The 12,398-nt window shown below is 42.9% G+C and overlaps 1 protein-coding gene across 1 annotated transcript; it reads left to right on the forward strand.

Annotated features, from left to right (window-relative positions):
- Nucleotides 1-2,157: 2,157 nt before the first annotated feature.
- On the forward strand, nucleotides 2,158-11,136 carry EAE98_004868 (uncharacterized protein; the record flags this gene model as incomplete). Its single annotated transcript, XM_038952489.1, has 1 exon — nucleotides 2,158-11,136. One exon carries the CDS (start codon nucleotides 2,158-2,160, stop codon nucleotides 11,134-11,136), a length of 8,979 nt encoding a protein of 2,992 aa, XP_038811139.1.
- Nucleotides 11,137-12,398: the final 1,262 nt, after the last annotated feature.

The following is a 12,398-nucleotide window of genomic DNA, read 5'->3' on the forward strand; positions in this document are numbered from 1 at the left end:
TTCAAGGTCTAGTTTGAAACATTCAATTTTTGGAATTGGAAAAGGAAGAAAGCTTCACTTTATCATTGCGAGAAATTGGAATTGCGTGAGTCATAAATGGAGAGAGGAATCAAATGAACAGATCTCGGGACACGTTGTGGTTTGTTCTTAGAAATGAAAAGGTAAGAAGAGATGGTGAGGAGGAATGAGTGAACAGATTTCAGGGCACGGTGTGGTTTACTAGTCCCTGGCGATGAATACTACCTAGGTAGATATGTTGAGTGGCAGTGTTAAATAGAAATTTTGAGAAGAGGGTGATAGGTTGAGATAGATGATGGGGGAGTTTGCAATTGCGATATCAACAAAAGAACTGGGGAGCTTAAGGGAGTCGTACCTACCTACTTTGTCAAATACTTAAGTGACCTCAGGATTGACAACGAAACTCAATTGGACCGTTGTCGATTTCTTGTAGGATTGATACTTTGTTAAGATACAAAATAGCTACTTTAATAGGTACATCTAGCAGTACAATCAACTGATCAATGGTGTTGTTAGCTCGTATAGCAATTCGTATGTTATTAGTCTGTGTAGTGCGTATAGTCGTGTATAGTCGTGTGTATACTCGTGCGTATAGTAGTTCGCATATAATCTTATGTGGCAGGTGCAGGTTGGTGTATAATTCCATTCACTCACGATAAGTGTGAATAATATAACAAGAATAAAAGACTTGAGATCTCATTCAATTGTTGGCTTTTTAACATATATATTTCATTTTCAGAGCAGAATATTGATCTGTTAATTTATTATTGATTTTAGAAAAAAGGAAATTTGTTCTTGGTGTCTCGTTTATCTCGTCCACCCCGAAGTGTACTACAAGCAGGAGAAGGAGTAGGTAGTAGTAGTACTAAGTATACTTATTATTATTATACTTTACCTACCCACATATACGCTTCAACGTTGTACTTTGATCAACGGCTTCATATGACAGGAGAAGTCTCAAAATCCCCTGCCAAGTTGAAATCTCGTCATTTTAAGTTGCTCCAGTTTGTTTAGAAATGATTGAAACATAAGCCAGGAGCCCAGGGAATCAAAACGAATTCTAGAATCAATTTCAAGGGGGATCCGGTGAAGTTGTGGCCGAAACGAACCCTTTCTTTTGCAAACAATAAATAAATTTGGGTCAGTCCCACATTGATATTTGGATATTCCTCCATATTACTTCGAGATTGCCATTCCCTTCTTCTCTGATCCATCTCCATAATTGCCCATACGGAGAAAAGGGTATTTATCGCCGAATTGGATCTTATCAACATCATTTCATCCCTTTTCGTCCACCAACAATGTCAGGAATTCATCCAAGTTCATTCTCTACGCGTTCCAAGGTTCTATACGCATTCTATACGCCGCATGCGTACGGAGTGTTCATAAATTCACAGATACCGGTGAAAATGGACGGGGTAGCTAGTATACAATATGCATTGAAGATACGATTTCATCTAGAAAAGTAAACAGCCCGCTTTGTGATCGTTCATTCACCCATTCATTCATTCATCCATCCATTCATTCATCCATCCATCCACAATTCACAAACACGATATAAAGGAGACCGACCTAGTATGTATGAATGTCCCAGGTAGGTAATCGTCAACGGTCAAGAGTCCATCACGGAGTATAAAGTACCTACGAGTATCTACCGTGAGTAAGTACCCTTTTGTAAGCTACTACAAAGCGGATGTGCCTACTCCCTCCCTAATACCTATTTTACTAGCTTGGAAACTATTACAAAAATAGCTTAAGGAAAATAAATCCATCAGCCAGTAACTTTTTATCATTCTATCTATACGTACCTACCTAGCACTCGAAAACTCTTTGTAGCTTTCTTTTCTTTGCTTACCTTACCTACCTACGCAATAAGGTTGATTTGCTGGCTGGCTTGCTCAGACGACACATTCGGGAGCTGGAAATTCCAATTAGACACATTTGAGCTCAATTTGCCCAAATTCCCCACTCGGAACTTCATTTACAATACTTTCTCAGCAATGAAAACGCGCGAATGGAATTTACTTTCTTGCTAATATCAAAAGTATCTTTGTTGGAGGAAGTCTGAGGGTTTTGTTTATTTATATGCCGGCCACGAAACTATGCGAATGGCGCTTTGCGACTGACACTTAAGTTGCCATGGCATTGTTAAATCCCACCTTCATCTTTGGGGTGATAGTCCTCCTATACCTATCCTCCTTTGTACTTTTCGCCATAATACGAATTATAACAGGCATATCTATTCAGCGCATCGGTTACTTCTCCCTGAGGAGACTCGCATTTACCCCGAAAGATGGGATCAAGCTTGAGATTCGAGGTCTGGGAATAAACGTTCATCGACCTACCTTCGCACAACCGACATGGCTCAGCATTGTTTTGACGGAGCTGGCAGTTACTCTGGATCTGAAGGTTTTAGATGGAGACAAATCGGCACGCATTCCTGAGGAGAATGGAGGGGTGGAAGAAGAAAAGAAGGATGGCTCAGGTCGCGAGGTCGAGCCCGAGATCAAACCACTATCTCGGCGTGCCACCTCCTTCAAGCCGCAGCGCAGCAAAATGTGGGAGCAACTTACGAGCATCAAGAATCGAATTAAACGTTTACACCGAAATATAAATTGGATTCGCATGGTGGATGTCGTGGCCTCGAATTCGTCGGTCACCATAGTTGATGTTGGTAACATACAGTTGGGAAGTTTTACAATGGCAGTGGATACCAGGAGGAAAACAGTTGATCGTGGAAGGATGTTTACACATGTGAAGCAGGCAAACAGTAATCAGAGTCCAGCGGAATGGATGCTAACCATCCGCAGCGTTCTGTTCACACCGGAGGGAGGGGACTCTTTGGAGGTATTGGATCACCTTACATTGAACATACACGGAATACTGTACAAGGAACTTGATGGTCTGCGAGAAGCAGCAATCGCCTTGAAGCTAGGCCGAGTCCATATACCATATGACGATATAAGTACGTGTATAGACAAATATAAGGGTTGTCGCAAACCGCGCAAATCCAAGGACGCAAAAACTGCACCCAAGGAGATATCTGTGGCAAGCGTTGTCGGGGAACTCGAAAGGCCTGGCAGCGAAGAGGAAAATCTTGTCCAGACGGTGTCGGATTCTAAAGAGTTTGCGAGCTCTATTCTTCGGGGTATAAAGGAAGTGCAGTTTGCAGTGAGCTACATTGGATTCAGTAAGAAGATTACGTCAATACAACCTTCAGGTTCGCCAATGTATCTCAATGCTTCTATGAAGGAGGTCGGAGTGGACCTTCATCGTTTGGATCAAAAGTCTCCCGCCCACCGAATGTATTTTTCCTCCAAAGATATTGCCCATCAGGCTCTTATTGCGGCCCTTTCTATCTCTATCGGAGTTGATGATGGTCGGGGAAAATCCGACAGACTAGTCTATGTTCCAATGGCAACTACCACAATTCGAACTACATCTCTATCAAAAACCGTTCAATTTGCTGCGGATAACAGTGCGGACGAGCGAAACGCAAATATTTTGTTCGCTAATGCCGTCGTCACATCACCCTCTATTGATCTTGATCCGAGACATCTCCCCCTTGTTTTAGCCATGACAAAATCAAAGCCAAAATCTAAGAAGAATAACACACCCGAAAGTCATATACTAATATCTCGGTTGTTACCTAAAGCTAATGTCAAATTATCGATGCATGAGCCTGTTCTTCGGATTGCTTTACCCCCTGTGGAAGAAACCGCAGACGAAGATGATTTCGATCTTATCATATCTTCTCTATCCTCCATATCTCTGGATATAGAATCTTCGCATTCCGCGGTGGGAGAATTGCATTACAGTCTTGGATCTACGTTACGACTACAGTCCCAGGATCTCTATTACCAAACCTGCTCCGGATCTAGATTTGACTTGCTTCAAATTGAAACACTCGATCTGAAAGTCTCGGTCAGTGCTAATCCAGAAGTTTATGTTGTCGCTACGGGTAATGTTCAAACATTTTCGGTACATATGGTTCGACCCGAGATTAGTGACGGTGTTCGCCAAATCGTTCGCCAGCTCAGGCTCAATGTTGAACCAGATAAGAAACCTCACTCTAAAAGTTCTCGAGACCCAAATTTTATCCGTGCGCTACCTCCTTGGTTGTTGCATTTTCAACTACAGGGCTCTGATTTCAGCGCTGAAGTCGCTGGAATTGATGCATCGATAGCAGATGACACACGGGGTGTTGCAATTCAATTAGAATCTTGGACGGCCGAATACAGAGCCCAAAAAGTCGAGTCGAATGAAAGAAGAATTCGTCGTCGTGCAGGAAGTCGTTCTCTCACTCCGGATCCTGAAATATTCCTTACCATGCCTCCCTCACCTAGAAAAAGGCGTGATCAGCACCCAACTGATGGTAGGCGATTAGCAGTCCACGTTCGTGGATTTGAAGCATTTGTCGTCGAGTCAACAGAAAAATGGGAAGTAGAGCCATTTGTTGCAATTCCTAAATTTGAGGTTGCTCTCTCAACTTCGAGCGACAATCAAGGACCAATATTCCATCTCAACTCGCACGTGAAGAGCATTTTGGTGCAATACTCGTTATATCGACACTATGCTTGCGGTGTGGCTTTGACAATGCTTATGAAGGCTTTTGTTCGCACAAGTGCCGATGTTGCAGAAGCCGAAAAGGCAGCAAGTGCATCAGCATCAACATGGAAATCCGATCCTTCCACACTTCTATCGCCTGTGACTTCCCCTGGTGGATTCGCGTGGCCTGGAAAAGATGATCATGAATTTGCTTTCGGGGTCAAGGAGTTGGTCACCGTAGACTTTAGATCTACCTTGATCCAAATCAAGGCTCATCTGCCATCGGACCCCAAGCTAATGATCCAAATATATGGCGCCGACGCTGGTCGCCACAGGTGGTCGGCACCTTTCTTTCACGCGAAGCTAATTCGCTTGTATGCCGAGGCTCCTCAAATGAAGAGGGTTTGGGCCAGAATTGCCAGCATAAAGTCGGCTAGAATCGACCTTCGCGAAAAACGCCAAATGCGTAGTTCCGGTGAGATGCACGAAGAGAAGACAATAGATATCACAACCAATGCCATAAGGCTGGCGGTACCGCATCAGCTCGTTCTGCACACAATTGTCGATAACGTTGTCAACACACTCAAAGCTGTGGAACAACTTCACCATCGGATAAAAACGGGTACTAACGAATACATTCTCGATAAGCATCCAGAAGGCCCGAAGCTCATCCCAAGACTGTCAATACGTAGTAAAGCATTACTTTTCGAGGTAGAAGATGGAGCCTTCGAGTGGAAACTGGGTGCTATATACAGAGCTGGTCTGATTGAGCAACAGCAACGCTTGGCACGAGAAGCGGCATTCGATGTAAAAGCAAAGAAGATTGAAGAGGAAGAAATGCGCAGAGACACGCATCGATACCGGAACAGATCAGCACATCCTCGTGGTCGTAGCAACAACAAGGAAGATTCCTCAAGACGACACAAGAGCGCGGGCGATGACTTGCAGGAAGAGCGCTCACCTAGAACTCAACGAGGCCGGAAGTTCCGTTACGATCCTGAAGGAACATGCGGGATAAGTGGAACCGCGAAAATATCTGTCTCTGAAGCGCATGATAGGCTCCGACGCCATAACGCCCAGAGCTGGAAGAGAAGAATCGACAGGATTTATGACATTGCAAAGGATGGCATGAAAAATCTACGTGGCGTCTTTTGGGGACCTGACGAACTACCTGACGATATGGAGGAAACTGAAAATATATTGGAAGTTCCACAGCGACCTGCATTGATGAGCACTTTAATTAGTGACCTGCATATAACGGTTGATAAACCATCTTTCCCCATGAGCCAGCTTCCTGATTTTCTTCATAAAATGGGAAAAGGTATGCCGCGAGATATGCAGTACTCACTCCTTATGCCAATGAATGTCCAAATCGATATGGGAGAAGCACGAGTGACGCTGCGGGATTACCCATTACCTCTATTGCACGTTCCAGCAATCAAAGCTGGCCAGTCACCAAGAATGCCAGCTTGGTCCCTCAAGACGGATTTTGTTATAGCTGAAGAGTTTCGAGGACCGGAGTCTGTTCGTCATGTGAAAGTCGATATCATTCCTCAACTTAATCATGAGCCAGGAACGTCAAAAACAAGAAGATTTGCCATAGATGTGCGTAGGACAGTTTCACCTGTCAAATCCTATTCGGATATACAAGTCAACATTAACACTGGGTTGCCTACTCGTATAACCTGGGGTGCTTCTTATCAACCGGCCATTCAGGATATGATGATGGTCATTGAAACATTTACAAAACCACAAGTCGATCCTTCTGAAAGAACTGGATTTTGGGATAAGCTTCGTCTTAGTTTCCATTCCAGAATTGACGTTTCATGGAAGGGGGACGGAGATGTTCATTTCACATTAAAAGGAACTCGAGATCCTTACATTGTCACCGGAGATGGTGCTGGGTTTCTTATGTGTTGGCGCAACGATGTGCGGTTGAGTGTATGCCGGGATGATGATCCACGCAAATTCATCACTGTGGATAGTGGCGAGTATATCCTTGCTATACCTGATTTCAGCCATCAAGCTCGCGCCACTGCCTCAGAGCAGACGGATAATGATAGCGTGTTGAGCTCCGACAGCTTCACGCATGGTGCGACTTTCAAAAAAGTAGTAATGAAACTATCCGGTAATGTTCAATGGCTGGTTGGTCTTATGTTTGAGAGAGATCTCGACGATGGGACACGTTCTTTCGACTTCGAGCCACATTACAATGTAGTGACAAAGGAAGTTCAATACTGTAAAGGTCCACCAGGTCAGGAATATGATGCTTTTCGTGGTTTCCGTAGTCACCACATTCATATGTCGATTGCAGTCAAAGCACCCGTTGACCGTGAGTGGTCTGTATCGAATGTGGAGCCTTCAAGAAGCTACAACACTGTACATCTCACCCCTCGATTTTTCACCCATTTCTTTTCTTGGTGGTCGATGTTTGGTGGCACTATGTCATTGCCAATTCGACAAGGTTCGTTGTGGCCAGGAATCGAGAAGTCTAGCAAGAAATTTGGTAGACATCTTGCCACAATCAAGTACAATCTGTTACTCGCACCTTTGTTCCTTAGCCACGTATACAAACATAAAGATGCAGAGGACTATTCTGAAGATGTCGTGTCTGCTACTGGTCTCAAAATGAGATTAGATAGCTTTATGCTCGACATGCATCAACGAAGAGAAGAGTTCATGACACAAGACAAAGGCCGAAACACTCAAACCAAAACAAGCGCCATGAAACTACATCGAGCACAACTAGATTTGCTGTCGGCAGATATTCGTGCCATCTCTGCTAGTATTGCAGGAACGACACCGGAAGATCTTCAAAAGGCGTCTGCCCCTACTTTGGTATCCCAACTGGAACGAGGTCAAACAGATCTATCACATTTCGATATCCCAGACAATGATTTTACCTGGATTGATATGGATGATTTTGTTGAATTAGACTGGATACTTCCAGCCGAAGCAAACCCAGAAACGAAGATTTTGCCTTTGGCATTTGCTCCACGTTTCACATATTTCAGACAAACTGACCACGGTGACAATATTGCTGGCGATCCAGAGCGAACAAGTCCTTTCGGTAACGAACCAACACACTTCTGCATCATGAGTAAAGATGACGATCCACGACGAGTTCAATGTCAGCTTATCAATGACCGATTGATTCAACTTGATAAGCAAATTGAAGATCACCAAGAAGCCCTCGAGTCAGCCGAGTGGGCATATTCGCAAGACCCGCAAAATCCGACCCTCAAAGCTAAATATGACCAATTGAGTATTCATGGCCCATTTTTGCGCAATAAAAAGATCTTCTTGGAATCGATGAAACATGGTATGCTGGAGCGTGTGAATACCAATGATCCACGAATCATTCCTGATGGCGGCGAAGATGCTGGTCGTGAAGGTGAAAGTCCAACAGATGACTATGGTATCGAGTCAGAAGCGATTGATGACAATTCTCCCGCTGGTGATTTCGTCAGTGATTTTAATAACCGTTTCGTCATCCATAACATGCAATTGAAGTGGAATAATTTATTGCGAAACATCATTCTTCGTTATATTCACCAAGTCAGCCAAAGACGAGGCTTTGTGTATTATCTATCTCGAAGAGCAGTAAAGTTCATACTTGACATTGTCGAAGAGCAAAACAAAGCCAAGAACCCCCGGCCGACTGAAGCACAATCAAGAGAACCTTCTATGAAATTTGCGTCCAGAGCTCAAACGCCAGATGTGCCAGATGTGGCAGCGACACAGCAAGTTGAGGATCGTATCAAAGAGATTTTGGCTGACGGGAAGAAATTTGTAAACGCAGATGATCCTCAAGGCCACGAATCTATGCAAGGAGTGTCAACTGATCAACTAGTTTCTAACATTGCTTCCGAATTCACACCACAAAACAGTTATCATGTCCGACTCATCGCACCGCAAATACAACTTCAAAGTGAGAAGAATCCGAAGTCTGTCGTAATGGTAACGGCTAAAGGAATGGAGCTAAAAGTTGTCGAGGTTATGGATAACCACCGTATATTTGATGATGTCAGTGGTCTTGTACAACGTCGCTTCTCAGTCGAAATGGACGGTACGCAATTCTTCGTTACACACCAAAAATGGTTTTCATCTCAGCTTTTGGCGTTGTATTCCAACAGTCGCTATGGTACCACCGCTGGATCAGCTTGGCCTCCTTGGGTACCGATGGAAGTTATGTTCGACTTCCAAGTTGATCCATTTGGATTCAAACGTGTTGTGCAAAAGACCTCTGCAAGTTTACGCTACGAAAAATACAACACGTTGCGTCTCAAATACAACGATGAAATCAGTAACGAAAATGGCCACGCTTCCGGTCCAAATGGAATGGAGAGTCGCATCGACAATCTATGGGTAGAGTTTCCAAAGGTTCAGGCTCTATGTAACTCATCGCAATATTATGCTATGTACATTATTGTATTAGATCTGCTTATGTATAGCGAGCCTCTTGAAAAGACGAGAAATGAACGCCTCGAAAAGATTATGCTCGCGTCCGATTTCAGCGACTTGCGTGGGGCTCCCGAGATGGTTATTCGCCTCCAAGAACGGATTAGACAGCTCGATGAGATCAAAACTCAATTCCAAATTCATGCAAAGTCGCTTGATAAAAAGGGTTGGGAAGATAGAATTATGTTGGATCGAGATCTTGCCGCTTGTGAAGATGAACTTTTCTTTATGATGAAGGCCATCACAACTTCTCAGCGAAAGTATGATGCTACGCAAACTAGCGGTCTTCTAAGATGGAACATCTCCTCGGACCAAATCGTCTGGCATCTTCTTCGTGATAATAACGAACCTTTGATGGAATTCCAAATTCAACGTGCCGAGTATGATCGAACTGATAACTCTGATGGTTCGCATATCAATCTCATGCAGATCGGAAACATTGTAGGGCTCAATCTGATGCCGGATGCCATATATCCGGAGATGTTTGCTCCATACTCCGATGCTGCTGAACGTGGAGCATTCAACGAGGGAGGAAATCAACAAATGCTGAGAGTTTACTGGTACATGTTGGAAGCTATCGCCGGTATACCGGTCATGGACCATTTCGAGGTCAATCTTTTCCCAATGAAGATCCAGCTTGAGCGCGAGGTTGGTAAGAGACTTTTCGAGTACATGTTTCCCGGACATGATGACGACAAGTCGAGCTCGAATGCCACGAAAAACAAATCTCCATTCATGGTGAAAAACATGATGCCTATGGATGACGATGAAGATGAAAATGATACCACCACGGGTAGTAATTCTATCAACCTACATGTTACTGATGTGGATAATACCGACTCTGCATCGAGCACGCGAGCAGGATCACTGGAACTTCGATTACATCCAACAATGAACTCTGAATATAGACCAACAACGTCTGCATCTACAAAAAGCAAAGCGAGCAGTATGCTTTCAGGTTACAGTGGTGACGGTCATCATTTTAGACTCTTCCAATCCAACAAGAATTCTACGGCGTCGAGGAGAGGATCATCGACAAGAACGACAATTTCAAAGAAGCCTTCACTCGAAAGCTTACAGTCCGGTCAATCATTGAAACCAACGGTAACACGATCAGGGACTTCTTCAATAATGAACGAACCAGTGTCAACGAATGGAGATGCTAAAAGCAAGCGATTTGGTGTTCGTGGCAGCAAGACAAATAAAGAGAAGCCATCGGACGACCTGACCAAAATGATGAGTCGTGCATCTGAGTACATGACCCTCGCTTATGTCAAAATTCCTAGTGTGGTTCTTTGTCTCAGTTATAAGGGTAAAGGTGACCGGAATATCGAGGATGTACATGATTTTGTCTTTCGGTTGCCTGCGATTGAATACCGAAATAAAACCTGGTCAAACCTTGACCTTGCCCTTGCTCTCAAAAAGGATGTCATTCGCGCATTGATATCACACACTGGAGCCATCATTGGCAATAAGTTTACTAGACATCGTCCTACCGTAGCACAACAAAGTCGTTTGAGAGAATTGGCCACGAGCAGTGTTGTTCTCAGTCAGCCTCCATCCAGCAACGAGGACTCCTATGATAATAGCGATGCGAGCAGTACTTTTGCCATCAGTCCAACAGAAACCCGTCATTCCGATCGATCACTGAGCCATCAAGCTGACCGACCAAAAAGTCGCGAGAGAAGAAAATCATTTGCATCTAGCCGGAATGGTATAGAAGCTCCCGCAAGTGGATCCAGTAGCGTTTACTCTGGCATCTCACAAGCTTCAAGACCCCCCTATCAAGCCTCATTCACGATGACCCCGGCAAGTAGGGAAAATGATGGGGATGCAAGTTCGTTAAGACCTTTTAGCAGAAGTGGTGGGACTGAGGGACATGCAATGGAAAGGCCTCATTCTTCGGCCGGCGCATTCATGGTAAATACATTGCAGAGGCTGAAGAAAAATCCACTTAATCATAGGGATGCAGTGGGAAGCAGCCCAACTTTGATTGACCATGGGCGGGGATTGAATGAGGATTCAGATATGGATGCAGACGCTGGTGGAGGGGAGGTAACGCATATTGAGGGGAGAAAAAAAGCGAAGTCGTTACTAGGGAGGTTGTAATTTGAGAGCTTGGGGGGGAGAACATGGAATGGGAGGAAAAATTAAAGTAGAGGAATATGTAATTCCTTGATTCTTGTTGTCTTTTTGTACAGCTTACTTATGTGTCATACTTTGGTTTCATCTAGCGTGCATTGCAAAGGTGTTTAGATGTTGGGGAGAGGGGGAGGGTGTTTGACTGGACTTTTTTGTGGGATTCTTTCTAAGATGGACTTGCTCTAAGGAGCGATATTTTTGTGGGAGTGATTATTTTGATAGTACATAGATGGGATATTTAAAGGGAAAAATAATTGTGTGTGTGTTATGGGGGAATGGGAAGGTGGAGTGAGATTTGTATTATAGTATAGAAGGGGGAGGAGGTTAACTGGGAAGGAATGTATAGAGGGAGGTGTGGCCTGTAGGTCGATGGATAGATAGATAGGGGGAGTGAGCGAATGAAGAGAATTTTCTGTATTGAATGATAGTTTTTTAGAAGTGATTGTTACTGATGTTTGAAATATTGATAGGGATGCAGATTATGAAAGGGAGGGGGGAGGGGGGTTGAGATGAAATTGTTATCTTGAAGGTCTCTCTTGTCTACTCGTTGTTTGTATATGAAGTTTAAATTTGTCCAGCCAAAGCACTAATTTATATATATACCTTAGTGGGGGTTGCTGGTTTTTTATTATAGTATCCCAACTATGAAAATTTAGTAGAACTGTGGTGCGCGAAACGCTGTGTATTCACAGAGTTATATTTAGTACTATAATATACTCGAATATTATATTAAAATAAATATTATATATGAAAATAAAACTGTGTAGGAAAGTGAACTGTGTACACAAGGCAAAACTGTGTACGAAAGCAAAACTGTGTATGCGAGGCAAAACTGTGTATGCAAGGCAAAACTGTATACAAAAGTAAAACTGTATACGCGAATAAATAAATAAATAAATAAAAATAAATAAATCCCCACTTTTCTTTTCCTAAAATATATTATTATTCTTTTTCTTCTTTTCCTCTTCTTTTTATTCTTCTTTCCCTAATCTTTTTATTCTTTTAATTCTTTTTATTCTTTTTATTCTTTTTATTCTTTTTATTCTTTTTATTCTTTTTATTCTTTTTATTCTTTTTTAAATTATAAGTAGTATATACTACTACTGCACTACTATTCTATATAATTTCTTTTTGATAATTAAACTCAATTAAATTAGATTATATAATCAAATTCATTTTTATTAATATATATCTCATCTAAATTAATATCAATTTCCTAATACAATACT

The sequence above is a fragment of the Botrytis deweyae genome (assembly GCF_014898535.1).
Source record: "Botrytis deweyae strain B1 chromosome Unknown BDEW_009, whole genome shotgun sequence".
In the NCBI taxonomy this organism is placed as follows: domain Eukaryota; kingdom Fungi; phylum Ascomycota; class Leotiomycetes; order Helotiales; family Sclerotiniaceae; genus Botrytis; species Botrytis deweyae.